Source organism: Vanessa tameamea, chromosome 2 (genome assembly GCF_037043105.1).
Source record: "Vanessa tameamea isolate UH-Manoa-2023 chromosome 2, ilVanTame1 primary haplotype, whole genome shotgun sequence".
Lineage (NCBI taxonomy): Eukaryota > Metazoa > Arthropoda > Insecta > Lepidoptera > Nymphalidae > Vanessa > Vanessa tameamea.
In genome coordinates, this window is record NC_087310.1 from 5,466,006 (window position 1) to 5,486,206 (window position 20,201).

The 20,201-nt window shown below is 41.1% G+C and overlaps 1 protein-coding gene across 1 annotated transcript; it reads right to left on the reverse strand.

Moving 5' to 3' along the window:
* Positions 1–3,121: 3,121 nt before the first annotated feature.
* On the reverse strand, positions 3,122–18,279 carry LOC113403546 (uncharacterized). Its single transcript, XM_064216202.1, has 2 exons — positions 17,747–18,279; positions 3,122–3,152 (listed from the first exon to the last, which is right to left on the reverse strand). Exons 1-2 carry the CDS (start codon positions 18,277–18,279, stop codon positions 3,122–3,124), a joined length of 564 nt encoding a protein of 187 aa, XP_064072272.1.
* Positions 18,280–20,201: the final 1,922 nt, after the last annotated feature.

The following is a 20,201-nucleotide window of genomic DNA, read 5'->3' on the forward strand; positions in this document are numbered from 1 at the left end:
TAGTTATTTTCTTTGTACGACATTATTTTGGTAATTATGGATGTAATTAATGATATTTATTTAGATGAAAACATCTCCTACATTATTGTGACTTGTTTAATCATTAAATATCATTGTGATTTAAGTATATTACTTATTAATATTTAAAATATACCTAAACCTATAATATTTAATCGGTGGTTAGTTCAAAAATTCTGTATCTCCTTCTTTTAAATAGAAAATCAATATTAACAGAAAGAGAGCAACGCTAAACCTTTATAAGTAAATCCGTTAGTTTATAGAACACAGATGTAGATTAAGAAAAAAATTATAAAGTAGCAAATATTAAATGCGAAATAATCAACCGTAGAGATATTATTCATGATATATTCGGTTTACAGCTAAGTCTAGAATATGGAAGAGCTAAGTCAACACCGTCGAGAAGCTAAACGGTGAGCTAAGCGGACGCCGTTTGTTCAAGTATGTTTGCTTCTTAAAATAATGTGCCATCTTTGTTTAAAATTCAAGGAAGAGATTCATGACTCAGATTTTTTTTTTATGGCAGTGGTTGGCGGACGAGCTTATGGGCCACCTGATGGTAAGTGGTCACCACCACCCATAGACAAAGGCGCTGTAAGAAATATTAACCATTCCTTACATCACCTATGCGCCACCAACCTTGGGAACTATGATGTTATGTCCCTTGTGCCTGTGATTACACTGGCTCACTCACCCTTCTAACCGGAACACAACAATACAGTGTACTGTTATTTGGCGGTAGAATATCTGATGAATGGGTGGTACCTACCCAGACGGGCTTGCACAAAGTCCTACCATCAAGTAAATACTGATAGACGAAATACATTATATTTAAAAAATATATATATGTAAAAAGATTGTTTGTGATAAATTATGTTATGCTTCTTTTCAGGCATTAGAAAAGCATCATCTAACTGTAACGATTATAAATATGCGGTGTGACAAACAGACAAACAATTATACGACAGCTTTTAAAAATAAGATTGCTTTATGGGGTTCCGTACCCAAAAGTTTGATTTAATTTCGAGCGATGACAGAAATTAATCAAAATTTAGAACAAACATTTCGAATTACGCATAACAAAAGCAATAAAATGCTCTCAGATATAGTTGTTCGGAGACCAATCAGAAATGCGGCATCACGTGCTACTAATGTGGAGGCACCCTCATTATTGGGGACCGCGTTATTGCTTCTCATTATTGTAACCTTCGATACGCGTTCGGTCATCTGTTCTCCAAGCTCATGTTTACTGTATAAGTACAGGGTGATAAAAAAGAAACATTCTAATTTAAAAAAAAAACGACAAAGACTTACGTACTAAGTATACGTATGATAATCGATTTTGGGAGTATTTTTTTTAACTTCTTGTTTATAATTTCGAATAATGATAAGTAATCACCTTAAGTTTATGTTTGCTCTGTATTTTTAATGCATAGCAATAATGTATCGTTCCGGAAAATAATTTAAACATCGATTCGTTTAAAAGTATTGACTAAAACAAATTCTGATATGGCATTACTAAACATAAGTCTTATTTAAAAAAATTCTTCGAATTACTTTTTGTGCGTATCTTACAAATATAACGTAATTAATTGAATGTAATAAATCATATTCCGAAAGATATAACATAAATATACTAGCAATACTAATATTATAAATACGAAAGTAACTCTATCAGTCTGTCTGGTGCTCTTTCAGGACCAAACCGAAGACCGATTTGATTGAAATTTTGATATGAAGCAACCCTGAACTCCAAGGATTGGCTATTCTTTATACCTAACAGCTGACGGCCAACCCCTAAAACGCGAGAGAAGCCGCCGACAACAACTAGTACCTTATATATTAAGAAGTTTGAAAAGTCCTATTTTTTTTTGTATTTATCAACAATCGTTGGAAAATACACTTATGAGATTTTAAATACCATTATTGTGCAAATAAAATACATATATAAAACATAATTTAAAAAAATGACGAATTTCGACCACAAGTACCCATATATGATAGCAATACAATTTAATTTATTAATTTACCATCATTATCGATACGTAAACTAATTTTAATTATGGAAAAAATGTTTATGTATATGATTACATTTTCGATTGTTTTGTTTTATTATTGTTCTGAATTTGCATAGGTTTAACAATGTTCCACTCATTTTCAATATTTATTAAAGAAAATAAATTAATAACAGCAGATCTATACAAAATTGTAAACGATGTAAGTGTTTCTCTAATAAATTTCTGTTTGTTAAATTTTTCATCGAATGATAAAATAAAGTGCTAAGCATTGCGAACGGTACTTTGCAATGGACATAACAGAAAGGAAAGCACCCTAACAATTTACGCCGGACACTTATTACGAGCTGTCGATACGGAACCGTCAGTGACTATAATGAGGTCCCTGATTGAGACACCAAGTCACCGGGTCAGGGGTAACTCGCCCTTGTGATTATCGCCTCGTGATCCGTAGAGGCTGGAATGATTTGCGTCGTTTGTTATCTCCCCTGTAAACTTAAACGAACGTGTAATCAATGTTTTTCGAATTAAATCGCAGTATAAAAACTATAAACCAAAATGTAGATACTAAAAGCGTTCTCGTGATTAGAATAATGGAATCCATACGTATGATGAATAAGTAACAACATATTCACGTCCTACTGGGCTAAAGCCAAATATGGGGACAAATGAGGAGTAGGTTTGGAATTTATTCCACCACAACGCTCCACTGCGGGTTGATGCCACACGTGTGGCAGATACACATCCCACACATGCAGGTTTAATATCATCAGGTGAACGATCACCACTGAGCACGAAATGAATTATAAGCATGTAAAAAAACAGAACTGCTGGCCCGGTTTTGAAAGCGTAACCATCGGTCTCGTCTCTTAAATACTATTAATAGGTTACTAAAAAACGTTGAGGATGCAAAACATACATTTGCATTGTTCAACGAACTCTAATACAAATCACACATAAGTGATACATTTTTAAAATAAGTAATTACATACTTTCGTAATTCCATTTATTAAAACATAAATATCTACATAGAACGTCAAACATCTCACATACAACTTTATCATCACGTATATGTTACATCTGAATATTCATTTCAGAACAACTTCTAATCCACAAGTTCTGAAATAAAAGTAATTTTATCTCTCAATAACGAATTGATTTGTCAAAATTATTGTAAAGCAAGCGACGCGTAAACCCTAACAGTTAACACATCTCGTTATTTTCATACTAGTACGTGACCACGCATCCCCACCGTGGCAAGCGAGGTAGGGTCAGCAACGTGGCGTCGTATTACGCCCGATGTAGGATCACGAAGTGATCATTGACAGCTGAGGGGATGACATCGTTTTGAATGTAGAAGGCAATCGAATAATAAAAACGGAAAAAATACTATAAAAATTGTAATTTCATTTAAAATTGTATTAAAAGTAAAGTAAACGACCCGTTGCTGAACTACGGCCTTTTCCTTTGTACAGAAAGCTTGGAATTAATTCCACCACGCTATTCCAATACAGTGGATACACATGTGGATTGCATGTGTCGGATGTAAATATTCACGCTGTTTTCCTTCATCGATAAGCACGAGATAAATTTCAAACCCAAGTTGTTCATGTTCTGGTTCTGGGCAATCACAAATCGAAATGGTAAATGTAAAAATGAACGACTTTTTTTATTCAGGCAATATATGCTAGTAAATCCTTGACGATTAGAAGAAAAGGGGCCACATACGGTATGTATCGTACTATTCTGTAATTTGTGGGTTAAATCCTGACGTATACCCCTAGTACAGTGATGTACCTAGTTATGTAATTTACATAAATACTTGGAAGGACAATGAGGATTTCATCTTGAAAATAGTAATTATTAGAAATAAAAGAAAATATTGTCTGAAGTTGCAATTTTAATACATTTACTCAGTTTTGCGCTAAGAGATTTCAAGTTTGCGCTTTGCGTTTAATACTTCAAACTTATGTTTTATTGTCAATGGTTACCGCTACGTTCCTTCTTAGCTATATTTACTCCATTAATTTTACCAGATATGCAATAACATCTTATAAATATACTCAGTACACAGCAATGTTTCAATTTGATAAATAAAATAACTCCGTACTCGATAATACTTTGAATTTTCACTGGCGGTTGATCAAAATATATCAAATAACAAACTCAATTAAAAATACCGTAAAACTAAATTTAACTTAAGATACAAGTCTCCAATTCGATAAATAAACAAATAAAACTTCGCGACAAACAAAGTAGGGCAGGAGAAATATGACGATCACGTTTATGAATGTCGGACGATCTAATTCAAGTTGTCGGTGAAGTCGAGATCATTTCCCTGGACGGCTTTCCTTTTTATTTTATGGAGTTTTATAACTGTCAGACAAGTTTTTCTTAACTTTCGTCAAGATGTCTGTTTTCCAACGTTTTAAGTGGATTTTGTGATGAAACGGTTTTAACGAGTTTCTTGTTTTCTCTTAGTTGAGAACTTTGTCATGATAAATTTTAGAAAAATATTTACGATCAAACACAGAACAGCATGTACATTAGCTGTCCTATTTTCAGGAATAGACGATAATCGCTGAGATTATTTATAAATTTACAAATAAAATTCCCTTCAAAAACATACAATCATACAAAATATTTTTAAGTATGTTTATATATCGAACCGAGAACGACGCAAAAAAAAAATGAAGAAAATCATTATCTCGATATAATATACCGTTATTTCAATGAATACAATGTAAAATACGAGTAATGCCTAACAACATTTTTTTTAGTACCACAGTTTATGTAAAAACCTTTCTTAAATATACTTGGTGGTAGGGCTTTGTGCAAGCCCGTCGGGGTAGGTACCACCCACTCATCAGATATTCTGCCGCCAAACATCAGTAGTCGGTATTGTTGTGTTTCGGTTTGAAGGGTGAGTGAGCCAGTGTAGCTACAGACACAAGGGACATAACATCTTGGTTCCCAAGGTTGGTGCCGCATTGGCGATGTAAGGAATGGTTAAAAATTCTTATAGCGCCATCGTGTATGGGCGGTGGTGACCACTTACCATCGGGTGGCACATATGCTCGTCCGCCAACATGGTATATGTTGGCGGACGAGCATATGGTATAAAAAAAGTAATATGTATTTAGTTAGATAATAAATGACATTTAGTAGTTCTATTTGTAAATTGTAGTCGTTCATAATATAATAGTATTACTGTAGACTAAAATAATGCGGGCAGTTCCCAAGACATATTTCTTATAATCCGACCCCCATCATTTGAAAACTAAAAACATTTGTGTATTGAAGTTAATATTAACATACTTATGGTGATGCGGGCGAAACCACAGGCGGTCGGTAAGTCACGTAAAATATGATTAAATAAAAAACGTCATCTCCAGTTTATGTTTCCCTAGTCACCGCTTTTAGCTTCCCTTATGTCCACTAAAAGCCAATACCACTAATCTGTTTATTGAACCTTTATAAAAAAGTTCACGAACTACCTGACGAAATACATCTAATTTTGTATGACAATGTCCATATCTCCTCGGCGCAGTGACATTCAGTGTTTTTATTAGCCTTTGAAAACACAAATATTTTCATTACATTGACTAACATACAAATATATGCACTGCGAACACTAACACTGAGCTATTTAAGATAAAGGTATGAGTATAAAAATATAAGATTTATTGTGTTGTATCGGTTGTTGTTTTACTTGTTAAAAAACACACTGAAACGAAATCTAAATAGATATTTTTCATATCATATTATGTATTATAAATATTAATCTATTCGTTTTCCATAAATTATATTAGATAGACAGGTATCTTTTACATATATTTTTTTTTTATTTCATACTAGTTAACGTTTGCGGCTTCGCTCGCATTTTAAGGGTCGGTTGTCAAGTATTAGGCAAAAAAGGAGTCTATATATAGAAAGGACTCCTTGGAGTTCAAACTTGTTTCATACTAAATTTCATCAAATTCGATTTAGTGGTTTGGCCGTGAGAAAGCAACAGACAGACAGACGTCAGAATTACTTTGGCATTTATAACATTAGTATAATTTAACAAATTCAGGTCGTAGAATTTTCATTGTAATTTTAATTTCTATAATATAACTAACTAACAAATTATTTCTAACTAATATTGCGATTTTCAAAAAAAAGAATCAATTCAAAAATAGCGAAAGCGTTTATTGTGAATGCAGGGTAAACCGGAGTTAGCTGTGTCGCTGAATACTGTTTCACCGATCAAGGGACCATTGTTGACAGAAGAGGCAATATACCCAGGATTCAATGAGAATCTATTGCAGTTAGCTGTCTCACGACTGCTACAATTCAATAACGAGGCGTAAGCCGACGGGTTTTGTAGTTTAAGTGAAGAACTGAAGAGAACTAATGCTCACCAGGTGCGGGTAGTACCGAAAGTTAGAGAAGACGATAAATTTGAAAACTTCTTTATATGTGTTTATTTTACTTGAGCTATTGGAATGAACTTTTTTTTTTACTTGTGCGAATATTTCAAATTCATTCGCTTCCCTTATCTTAACTATTTTGGATTTCTCAATGTTCTTAATGAGTCTGTTTTATTTGGGAATGCTTTTGCTGGTTGGTGTCTGCTTGGATGTTATATTGACAGATATGTTTAACAAAAATTTCCCCTATTCGGCTCGAGAAATGGATACATAGATTCGACTGTGACGGAACCACAATTTAAGCAGCCAAAAACTAACTCTATACTTAGAATATTATCATTAATCACTAAATGTTTAATTGAATGAATATTTAATTTTTTGCTACCAACTCACTTAAGGCCTATAGAAATAATACTCATTTGTTTTTATCAATTACGAATCTTTTTAGAAAAAGTATATTACTACTAGTAACATTAGTATTACCTGACATACTGCGAATAGAGTACAATAGGTGAATTCGATGTCTACAAATGATTTCGATAAAAAACTCTCATCACTTAGGTCAATATTTCAGCGAGCTTCAGCCATCTCCCGACTCAATTATTTCCTTTGTGGGAACTATCGCTTCAGAACTTCATTGATTAATACCGAGTTCAAATGCCTCCATGGCTCTATCCTTTGTTACTCAAAAACTTTTTTTAACCTCCTGAACGGGAAATGAACGATTTCATAATGCTGTGTTCAGGCAAAGGCTCTGAGCCCACAATACGAACTATTATACTAGTGTGGTGTTTGATCAGATAATGTGTATGGAGATTTTTTACATTCAGAATATGTTTTTATTTACTTGGTGTTAGGGCTTTGTGCAAGCCCACCTGGGTAGATACCACCCACTCATAGGATATTCTACCGCCAGCAGTACTCAGTATTGTTGTGTTCCGGTTTGAAGGGTGAGTGAGCCAGTGTAGCTACAGGCACAAGGGACGTAACATCTTAGTTCCCGAGGTTGGAGGCGCATTGATGATGTAAGGAATGGTTAATATTTCTTACAACGCCATTGTCTATGGGCTGTGTTGACCACTTACCATCAGGGGCCACCATTTGCTCGTCCGCATATCATATCATAAAAAAATGTATATATATATATATATATATATATAATATTTGTAATTGTGATCCTAATGTTTTAAGGAATTTGTTTATTATTTAATAATAGTATCTTATTAGCTAATAGATTTTTTTACCAATTTATTGTTATATTTTAGGTTAACACATATTTTTTCTATCATATCAAAATAAAAGAAATATTCAAAAATCTATATGTTTTTGTTATATATGTTTACCGATTACTCTAAAACTGATGATAAACCAATTTGGATGTTTTAAAATAAATTCTGTTGACTAAAGTCCCTAGGTGCATTTAATTATCTTAATATTTTTTTTTCATATAATATACTATTTTTACAAAAATCGGGAATATATATAACGTGAGAACCGATGTCGATAATTTGTTAGATGACAACCTAATAGAGATTTGGGAATACTTACGTATATTTTTATTTAATAAAATATATATTAATGATTCCGAGTTACAAATTGCAGAGCCATTTAATAGATTATATTTAATAAAAGCAGTATTCACTGTCAAATTAACTTACAAATAACTTAACTTGAATTGTTACACTGAACTTTGATTTCATTACAGATATGACAGTTGTAACCAACACCGACTTTGAACTAGTTTTTAGTCTATTCGTATAAAATCCTAAAATAAAAAAAACCCATTTGAGTTTTTCTGAATTCCACATAGTTTAAATCTTTCCGTTGTATTAGGTATATATTTTAAATTTAGTTAATCGTAGCAGTAAAAGTAAAAACTCTATTATTTTATATCTAAATAAAAATTGCAAAAACAAAAAGTCTCTTTGGACATATTCCAAAAGATTTTTGTGCTGCAAGTTTTTGAAGCAATAAAATTGTTTGCATTAAATACTTTTGCAACGAATAAAACCGTATGAAATATATTTTTATTTGAAACGCAAAATAATTACGACAGCGAACAAGTCGACTTTAGTATTATTTTAGTACAAATTTCATTTCGAATAAAATTCGTACAAATTGTTCGAAAAGGTCAAAATATATCATATGCCTACTTCTAATATTATAGTTATATATTATATTGTCAGTGCTCAATTCCTAGTAACAGCCTGTACTTTTCCCACCGCTGGGCAGACTCTTCTCTTCTTAAGGAGGAGGTTTATGTTTGTTCTGGTATCAAGCTGCTCCAGTGCGGATCGGTACACGTGGAAGAATATCGCCAGATACATGTAGACTACCACACGTTTTAAAAACTTATAATCTTATGATTATAAGTACAAAATATTAAAACTGAAATGTTGTCTCGAATTTAAACCCACAATCTTCGATAAAGATGTACCTGTTCTATCTCGATCTCGAATCACCTAATTTACATTGGATTAAAAAAAATGTTCCTTGTTTATATAAGTCTACTTAAAAATAGTTGGTCTATTTTAAAAAGCAACCGAAGTACAAACAGGAATCGACAAGTCGCATTGTTTCCTCGGCTAATGAGAAGGATTTGGAGCAGAAGTCATCACTGATAACAATAGAACAACCTGCTTTTCCGATACCCAGTCCTTAAATCAGAGGAATTATAAGACAAAATTGTCAACCCAACATGGGAAAATCGATCATATTGTTAAACGTATAGAGATGAAAATGATAACAACTAACAGAAATATAACGATAAAATTCATGCCAATATTTTTTAGTCAGGCTTTTTTAATTTTAAAGTACATGAATGTAATCACTAATTATATTATTAACTATACTCTATTGATATACTTCAAATAGAGTTGTTCGTTTTTATTTACTTTTTGTTAGTATTTAAAATTAGTTTTATTCCTGCTAAGGTATCCCATGTCAACGATGTTTAAAACAAGCTTTCGTCATTTGTTTCGGAGCACATCCCAAAGAGATCAAACGACTACATCATGCAATGATGATAAATGACGTTCTACATTTTTCTTAATATTTGGTAGTTATGTTTTTTTGAATAATGTAAAGTTACATAAGGGAATTACACGTGTCAATTGTATAATTTTGTCTAAGCTAAATACAAATGATATTATTTACATAAATTGAATATTTTAAACATAATATCCTCCCTTTAATGTTTATAATAATCATGGTTTTACTTAAATATGGATCCTAAAGTTTCCAATATGAAACATAATACAGAAACCGAACGAACTGTTCTTCAAAAAAAATCGATATATTGTTAACTTAAGACCTCTCCATATTTTGAAATAAAGACCTTACGAGACTACCGTCAAAGAAATCTGTCCTCATATCCACTGATGCGCTTCTGAAGTCGAGAACGCATCAGCTCAAAGAGAAATAAAAAGTATTGAATTCTAAAGCTCAAAGAGGTGACATTAGAAAATTATGTGCTATTTTGAAAGAAGAAATACAAATACAAGTGCAGTATTTTATAGTATCAGCGTACGTGTGTATACAATACATTATTTTGGACACAATGACGTTTAACTGGTTTGCGCATTTAACATTTGCTCCCTACGATTGTTCAGTCAATAGAGGGAGTTTAAACTTTTAACAGTATGAATAAGACAGTTATACATTATTCTCTATTTGCAGACCTCCCCCAGTAAACGTAATGCAATTCTGTGACGTGTTAGGTTTTTTGCTTGGACCCCCGCAGTGAGGGGCCCGAATATCTTGATAACTTCATTGCAAACCCCGGTACAATGTGAATGGTTTTAAGCAGATGTCACTTTAAATATACACTAATATTGATATTATATTTTTTAAATGTTGTTGTTAAAAGACCACGCATTGAAAATATACAAACAATAAATTTATATTATCTCATATATTTGTGCAATAAATCGAATAAATTTCGGCGAGGCAAGACGGTACTTCACGTCGGTCCATCTCCTAAAACTATACAAGGACAAATTCGGAGTCACATGGAGTACTGCTCTCACCTCTGAGCGGTTGCTTCCCAGTAACATCCAACGCAGAGCGGCTCGAATTATCGACAATCAAGCCCTTTCCGATCTGCTTGATCCTTTGGCTTTGCGTAGAGATGTTGGATCACTCTGCAACTTCTACCGCATTGTTCACGAGGTATGTTCCGAGAAATTTGTTATATTAATTTCGGCCGCTGAGTTTCATCCGCACCAACTAGATGTCCGAAAATCCACAACAACGCGATTTCTAAGGCATTTTCCGCCTCGCACAACCACTCTGTGGAACTAGCTTTCGCCGGCTGTTTTTCCTAACCGATACGACTTGGGAACCTTTAAGAAAAGAGCGTACACATTTTTTAATGGCCGACAGTGCACTTGCAAATCGTTTGCCATTTATATCATAAAAAAGCATTCTATAATATAATAAATTAGTTAATAACTGGTCATCGGCCACTTAGCGTATAATTATAATATAAATATAAGGTATTTTACACCTTATATAACAAGGTTTTATACCTAATATTATATCAGTATTAATAGTAGTAACTTTAGTAGTAATAAAGTCTCGAACTTTAGTCGCAGTAATATTGTCAATAAAAGTTGTATGACACAAAATCATACAATATTTGATAGATACTAAAGTTTGTATGTGGCATTGCATAAATGATGATGGTTTATGGTCTTAATAGTAAAGTGTTTCATAGATGGTGTAGTTTTTATCACATTTTATATTAATTACCAAGTTTATCTCCAATTGTTAACATTTAGCGATATCAGTGTTTTATCACATCGTTAATGATAAGTGTATTCAGTTGTATAAAATCTGTGCAAATTAAATGAAATAAAAAATATTAACTGCTCACGCGCGTATAACGCGGTTCTATTCTATGCACATATGCAGGTCCGGGTTGAAGCGTCGGATGCAGTAAGCTCTCGTGGGTCTAATTTTCGTAACCCTGCCTTTGGGGAATGAGCAACACCCTTATTTTAATCTCGAGTTGTTATAGCTGCAAAATTCTTGATATTTGTAAGATATGTTTATAAAAAATAAAAAAAATGAATATAATTTTGAATCGAATCTTCAATTTATTCGGTATTCATTAAAAAAAATAAAAATATATATATTTTTTTAAAGTAAATACCGCTTTTTTTTTCTCATTGATACTAATCACTATAGATAAAGAATTATCGAAATTCAAATATATTCTTCCTAACTAAAAAAACTCTTCAAAGTTCGACCAATCACACCGTACCTCATTTAGTTCAGCCCCTTGAAAACGCGTTAATCTTTCGCTATACACTGAATTGGATGTGCCGCGTTCGATCTCTGAACCACCCCAAACATATTTCAAGTGCAGGATTACCTTCTATAGTAAAGTGCGAATGCGTAATGTTCGTGACAGATCGCCTTTAATCTACAGCTTTAAATTTAAATGGTCTTTAGAACCGACCTTTTTAATCTCGCCCACGTTCGCTGCAGATGTTTTGCATTTTAAAATTTATGGCCAGCGAAATAGTTTGCTAATGTGAAAAAGTTTGGAACGCTGTAAAACTAGTTGCCAAGTTCGATGCAGCGGTGAAAGTTTTGAAGTAATATCCGTTATTCACATGAGAAAATACATACGAATATTGCTATTTCATATTGAGGTATTTATAAATCGGAGTTTAAGTAAAGGGCCAAAGAAAAATTTGAATATCTACTACTTTTGTGCTGCTAGGATTATATATTCTCAATGGAGAATAGACAAATGCATACCCTTCAGCATCATGCATTCTAATACGTCACTCGCAAAGTTCGATGGGACAGAGATCCGTCACGGCCACACAGATATCAAGTGCAAGACGACAGCACATTCTTTACGTGTTTTTCGAGGCGAGAGTGTATCAACCAACTTTGTAACTCCAAACAACCATAGAACATTTTTTAACAGAGAAACTCAATAGCTTTTTCTAGCCTGACTATAGATTTGAACACACCATAAGGACATGGAATGAAGTATGAATACGACTAAACAAACGAGACGGTTAAACACAAAAGTAATACTCCAGTTCAAAGTGGGAAAAATAGGTCTGGAAAGAATAACAAACAAATGACAAATGGCGTACAAGTGCTTGACGTGCTCTGGTTAATAGCTGAAGCCGCTTGTGCTTAAAGCCACTACCAAATGCACGGTCCTTGAGACTTATATCTCCTCATCAAAACGATGCATTATAATGCAGTTTTTTCGATGGAATATAATTATCAAATTGCAAAACGGACGTGGACTTACTTCATTAATCTGAAATGTTTTTGTAATGTTTAGATATATATGATATGTTGTTTATACCATAATATTATTATAGTTTGCGTTTAATTTGTTGTACTCGTCATCCTTGCTTGCCACGAGTTGATTTAATTTTGTTTATTATTTCCTATTAAAACTGTAGCGATAGTGACGTGTTTTGGAATTAACTTTTTTAATTATATATAACTTAGAAAAAAAACTGCAGTGTGTTTTTGATTTGTATGTATTAGTTTATGTTATATATTTCATATAAAAATACATTATGATATTGGGCAACAATTATACGTGACATCTGCTCGTAAGATATAGTTTATGAATCGGTTATGTTTAGCTACGTTATTTTATTAAAAGCGAATTTTGAATTATTTATTTATAAAATTATATAACCACTTATCATGTATATATAAATATTTTTTTATATACATATTAGTAGCCTAGCCTAGCTTGTCGTCCAATTAATGACAATATTCAAAATTTCAAGTTTGTAACTCATCTAGAAATTACTTCAAAATCAATTTCACCTTCACAAATATTTCCCAAGGCCAATTAATAAAAACTTAGTACAAATAAATCCTCCTCCCCATACACTTTATAAAAACAACGACGACAACAAGCCAAAAACATAAACTAGTATGATTTTAATAAATGTGACCTTTTTTATAACTCATTTAAATAAACCTGTAAGGTATATAATACACTAGACACACGTCCCGGTTTCGAACGGTTGCAAATTATTAGTAAAGAAAAAGATACTGGCATTGTGACCACGTGACCCCAGATATAACATCATCTCACTCTTGAATACGAAATACAGCAATAAAAATTATAACTGTTTGAAGATGGAATAAATTGTCAGTGAATGGCACACCCAGGCAGGAACAATAGCCTTCCATTCTTGTTCTAAAAGTGGGTATAGTGTATGTACATAAGTTAAAATTAAATCATAGACTCTATTATAATACTTTTATATGACCGACTCTTGTGTGTCTTGCGGTTTTTACTTACCCTGACTGCCTGACTTAGATGACATAAAGCACTACCATTGTTAAAAAAAGAATCCGATTAAACGAAAAAAATAATTAAAAACAAAAAACTTTTTAGTATAATACTAAAAAGTAAGGCGTGTAATTGTTGATACAAAATCCTAGCGCTTTTCGGCCGGCGTGTCAGAGCCAAGTTCAATCATTAAATTTAAGTTAACCGCGTGTAATTGGCGTGAAGTGTATTCACGTCACAACAATTTAAACGTTCATTTAAATTGATAGTATTCATTATGGGGACATGAATTTGTTACATATTAATATTTATCACATTTACCACAACAATAAATTACAAAGAAATTATTTATTTATTATTTTTAATTTCAGCAGTGTTTAAATATCGCCTTGTTAAATAAAAATTAAAAGGATAAATTACAAGATATCTTAATAAACTTCATAAACTGGTAGAAAATGTATCTACATATTTTGATTGGAATTTATTAAATTTAAGCTTAATATCAAATTTAATATCAAAATCTTTAGAATGAATGCCGTAAATAAAGCTTAAATAAATACATTTATGAAAAAACAACTTCTTAATCGTATTGCTTTTAGCGCGTGTTTTGTATGCGTGAGCGTCACTAACTCGATTACGTACGGGCCATTCTCCGGCGATTATAAGCGGTTCTAAATTCTGACACTATAAATTATTGTTAATTATTCTATCAGCGAAGTTCAAGAGCTATGAATTATATAAATGGATATGGTTATTAAAATTGTATACATTCACAGCGACGTTCAGAATCTTGAATTTATATATACATATATATAACGCTATCTCTTTATGTGCGGGTTTTGTCTATCGTCATCACCGATAAATTAAATCAACTGAGATGCAAATATTATTTGTTTTTGTTTTATTTTATGATGTAGATTAGACAACCTGGGGTAAGAGGTGACCACCGCCCATAGCTATTAGCGCTGTGGAAAATATGAACCATTCATTACATCACCAATGCACCACCAACCTTAGAAGCTAAGATGTTATGCCTACAGATACACTGGCGCACTCATTATTCAAACCGGATCACAATAATACTAAATAGTATGTAATAGTAAGTACTATTCCTTCTTGGCGGTAGAATGTATGACGAGTGAGTGGTACTACCCAGGAGGGCTTTTTTTTTTTTTTTTTTTTTTTTTTCTCGCTGGAAAAACGCGTTACGCGCTTCCCCCACGTGATGGAAGGTGGGGGGGTGTGTGGGACTCCCCGGAGCCCTGGACGCCGAGTGCGCCCAGGTACGCCGGGTTTACCCACTAAAAAACCAGCGGTACCCTCTCCGTCTTTCGGCGGGCGCCACGGGATCGCTTGCGCATGCTACCGTGACGCCCTGACGGTCGGCCCGCCTATGCGGGCCTCCAACACCTAGAGGGGGTTCTCGGGGTACTGAGACCCCCCCTAGTCCCTGCGACGCCTATTGAGGCGGGGGGAGAAGGTGCGCGTAGCGCTTCTTCCTCCTCCCCGGTCGTCTTCGGCGGAGCGGGTCTGCAGCGGCATCCTCTTCCCGCTCCCGCTCCGCGGCTTCCTTCTGCGACATCACGTTTTCGCAGAAGGAGCGCATCTCCGACCAACACGTCTCGTTACCGAGCATTTCGTTGACGATGCTCGGCAACGAGAGGTCTCCGCCCATAGTCGCCGCAAGGGTGTGCCTCTGGGGCCCCCACGCAGCACACTCACTCAGGGTGTGGAGCGCCGTGTCGACTGGCGCACCACACTCGTGGCAGGAGGGTGACACCTCCCGCCGCGCTATCCCGTGCAGGTACTTACCGAAGCATCCGTGCCCGGTAAGTACCTGCGTCATCCTGAAGGTGAGTGTGCCCTTCTTCCTCTCGACCCAGCGACTCAAGTGGGGGCGGATCGCCTCCACTGTCGCCAGGCCCGCCGTGGGTGACCCCAGGTCCTCCTGCCATCGGGCGATCAGGGCTCGCTGGGCTAGAGCCCTGATCCGCCCGACCTCCGCCGACCCTGGACGGTCGCCGCGGTTCCTCGCCTCGACCCGGAACCGGTACACTTCCGCGAGCACCTCCGCCTGGAGCTCCCAGGGCGGATCGCCCGCGAGAAGTGTCGCCGCAGCCCACGACACCGTACGGTACCCTCTGACGCCTTTCACCGCTATGACCCTCTGCGGCTTTCGCAGCAGGACCCGGTTGTCAGCGGTGAGGGCGTCGACCCAGATCGGGGCACCGTACAGCGCCATCGACCTAACTACGCCGGAGTAGAGACGCCGGCATAGCGATCCCGGCCCCCCCACATTCGGAAGGAGGCGGCCGAGAGCGGCGGCGGCGTTGATGAGCCTCGGGCCGAGATGGACAAAATGCTGCCCGAAGCTCCATCGACCGTCCAGGATGAGGCCCAGATACTTCATCTGGGCCTGCACCTTGATCACCGTCCCCTGGACGGTGATACTCGCCCCTCGTGGGGGTCCTTTCCGTGGACCGTGGAAGAGGAGGGCCTCCGTTTTGGATATGGAGACCCTCAAGCCCAGCATTCCCATACGGTCCACGGTGAGAGCCGTTCCGACCTCGGCGAGGCGAGCCGCCTCCCGAAAGTCCCGCCCAGTCGCCGTGACGAGGGTGTCGTCAGCGTAGCACAACACCCCCATCCCGGGAAGGACGGGAGCTCGCAGGAGCCAGTCGAAACCGACGTTCCACAGAATTGGGCCGAGAACCGACCCCTGTGGAACGCCGCAGCCTACCCGACGCCGGACCAGCCTCCCATCGACCCCCGCCCAGAGGATCTCCCTGTCCTGGAGGTACGCCTCCAGCAGCCTCCTGAGATAGGTCGGCACCCCATGGTATCGGAGTGCCTCCCGTATCGTCTCGAAAGGGAGACTGTTGAAGGCGTTCGCCACGTCGAGCGACACCGCCAGGACGACTTTCCCCCGGGCCACCGCTTCCGTCGTCCGAGTCTTCAGGGCGTCCAGGGCGTCGACCGTCGACCGGCCCGCCCTGAACCCGTACTGAGCCTCCGAGAGACCCGGACCGACCTCCTCGAGGTGCTGAACGAGACGGGCTGCGAGGACCTTCTCGAAGAGTTTGCCCGTCTCGTTCAGCAGCACTATTGGCCTGTATGCCGAAGGGGAATCCATCGGCCGACCTTCCTTCGGCAACAGGACCAATTTCCCCTCTTTCCAAGGCTTCGGAAACTGCCCGCTGCACAGACACTCGTCGAACAGCTCCCGAAGCCTTGCACCCAGGAATTCCAGGGCGTCGCACAGAACACGCCCTGGAACCCCGTCCGGACCCGGCGCCGTGTTCTTGGCCCTCAAGCGGCCGAGGGCCATCTCCATCTCCCGCTCCGTGATCAGTGGTGGAGCCACTGCGTCTTCGATCACGGAGCGGGGGGCCATCTGCGGAGGGACATGCTCGCCTGGATGGGGAAAGAGTTCCCCGACCAGGCGCAGGAGGAGTTCCGGCGGCAGCGTCTCAGTGACGGGGGCGCCTTGGGTGCGGAACTTCCCGCGTACGCCGCGGTACGGGCGCCCCCACGGGTCTCGATTGAGACCCGCCAGAAGCTCCTCCCTGGCCTTTTCCTTGGCCTTGCTTATCGCCAGCTGCAGATCTTTTTTCAGCTGGCGATAAGCGTCCAGCATCTGTCCCTCCAGGTCCGTGTCGAGGCCGTTGCGCCTTCGACAGCGGACGTAGGCCCTCCGCGCCCGGCAGCACGTCGCCCGAAGGTCGGCGATTTCGGGCGACCACCAATAGACGTGCCGGCGCGGAACCCTGCGCCGGGTCCGAGGCATGGCCGCATCGCAGACCTCCTTGAGCGAACTGCGCATGCGGCCCGCCAGCTCCTCTGCGCTGGCGCCCTCCGTCCTCCCCGCGGAACCCCACCGCTGCACGATGGCGGCCTCCTTGACCAGCTCTCGATCGACCTGGCCGAGAGACCACCTCGGCAGCGTAGTCGGCACCCTCTGGGGTTCCGCCGGCCTGCGAGAGGTGGAGATCTCGAATCGGATGTACCGGTGATCCGATAGAGTCTCCACCTCTTCCTCCACTCTCCAATCGACCACTCTGCGTGCTACGACAGGGGTGGCGAACGAAACGTCCACCACGGAGCCCCCCTGATGTCGCACGCAGGTGTGAACCTGCCCCCTGTTGAGAAGGGACAGGTCGGAGAGCAGGGCCCACACCTGGACGGCCCTCCCTCGCGGATTCGTGGCGGGGTTGCCCCAGGCACGCGACTTCGCGTTTAAGTCGCCGAGAACCATTATCGGTTTCGGCGACTGCCTGGCCACCGCAGCTCTGACTAAGCCGAGATAAGTCTCGAACTCAGCCAGGCTGCGGTTAGGGGAGAAGTACGTACCGACGACGACGTACTCCCCCCACCCCACCACTACGTAGCCCGAGCCCCTCTCGATGAGTGAGAGGGGAGGGCCCGTTCCGCTCCTCGTGAGGACCGCCACGGTGTCGTCCGAGTCCCCCAGCCAGTGAGGCAGGGGAGGGACGAAATAGGGCTCGCAGGCCACCGCCAGGTCTACCTGCCACTCCGCCATGGACTGCAGCAGTAGGTCCTGCGCTCCGGCGGAGTGGTTGACGTTCGTTTGGAGGAAGCTTATTTGTTCTGGCATCCTTGAGTCGAACTAGCTCCCTCCGTAGCCTGGCGGCTTTCCTCGCGCGGGGCGGTCTTGGCTCCTAGAGCCGCCTTACCCTTCGTGATGGGGGGGTTGCAATCCCTCGCCCCCATCAGATGCCCGGAGGGCTTCCCGGCCTCCGCGCAGACCGCGCAGCGCATCTTGGCCGTGCATACCGCTGACTTGTGGCCGTCCGAGCCACAGCGGTAGCACAGGCCACCCCTCTCCGCCTTCGACGGGCAGAGCGCCCTCGTGTGGCCAAGGCCCATACATTTGTAGCAGCGCATAGGGCGCTGCTCCACGACGGCCACCTTGGCCGAGCTCCACCCGACGAGGAGGCGACCGGCAGCGGCCAGCTTTTTCGCTGCCGTGAGGGGGCAGGTGACCCGGGCCATCCCCATATAGCCGGGTCCGCGCTGCATCACGCCGCACTTCACCGACTCTATGGAGCAGTCGCCTGCGCGCGCGATCGCCGCGGCCAGTTTCTCCGAGGTGACGGAGTCGTCGAGCCCCGTCACCTTCAGGTCGGCCTTCTTAACTGGCCGCACTACGTCCGCGACCCCGTCGAGCGCTGTGCGGAGCTTCTCTGCCAACTTCTCGGCCTGCTCCGCTTGGGCTCTCGGCAATTCGAGAACCCTGGCCCCGGTCGCCGTGCGTCGCACCTTCAGCCCACCGCTGATCCCTAGGTCCTGGAGCTTGACATTTAGTTCCGCTCTCTCCAGGACCTGCGCGTAGGTGACGCCCTTCCCTACTGCTTCCGGCTGCAACGTGAGAACGATTGCAGCCGATCGAGGGGTAGCCAGTTTCGTCTTGGCTGGCTGGGGCGTTTTCGGCGGTGCTTTAGCAGCAGAAGGGGCGGTCTTGCTCCCCTTCTTACCCTTTCTCACCACCGTGGACCAGGACGTCTCCTGGTTCGGTGGCGTTTGGGACGTCGCCGGTGCCGGTGCGCTCGGTGGGCAAGCGGTGGGCGCGGTCTGAGCGGTTCGTGGAGCCGCCTTCCTAGGCCTGGCTGAGGCTCCTCCGTCCTGGCGGGCCGTTGAGGTAGATGGCGGTCGTTCCTGCGACGGCTGCGGTTTATCCGCCGCAGAGGGAGGTCGCTGCATCCTCGCAGGGAGGCGCTCCTCCAGGCCCGCCAGTTGGTCCTTCATCGCCGCGCCGATCGACGTGACGATGAAGTCCTTCAGCTCTTTCATTGAGGGAGCACTTTGCGGGGTGTTGGACGTCTCGTTTGCCGCTACCAACGTGGTACGCATCTCCGCGTACTCACGTCGGTGGGCTTTGATTTCCGCCTTGAGGTTTTCGACCTCTCTGTGCAGGCGGTTGTTGTCCGCCCTGAGCCTCCTGCTCTCGTCAGCCTCCGTCCGAGAGGCGAGGGCCTCGACCACACCCTCTAGAGAGGCCGCTGCGTCTTTCAGCCTCTTGATAAATCCTCCTTTTAGATTGGAGGATTTTAGTGCGACCTCTCTTATCTCGGTCGCACACCTTCCAGCCTCCGCGCGGAGCTCCTCGGCATTAAGATTGGCCGGATCTTTTTTCGGTGGGGTCGGCTCTTCGACCACCGGCGCCGCAGCCGGCACCTTTTTGAAGGCTCGACTGCGCAGCGTCCGCTCGAAGGCGAGCTCCCTCTCTTCCTCCTCTTTATTTTTTAGGTCAGCCCTTGCACGGCTGAGCCCGTTCTTCTTGCTGTTGCCGCGGCGGTCGGCAGCGGGTCTCGCCGTATCCGAGCCCGAGTCGGATTCGGCGTCATTTTCAAGCCGGACCGAGGCGTCCGACGCAGTCTCCATATCGGAGTCCATGATTTTGTTAGCCTTAAGCAGCCAAGAGAGCGGCTTCCCTCAGGAAGT

Excerpts from the sequence above, each read along its gene's own strand:
- LOC113403546 (XM_064216202.1), bottom strand. The coding sequence starts at position 18,279 with ATGGCGGAGTGGCAGGTAGACCTGGCGGTGGCCTGCGAGCCCTATTTC. Across the intron at positions 3,153-17,746 it reads GAGACTCTATCGGATCACCG|AACTTGTGGATTAGAAGTTG; the intron begins GTACATCCGATT and ends CTTTTATTTCAG.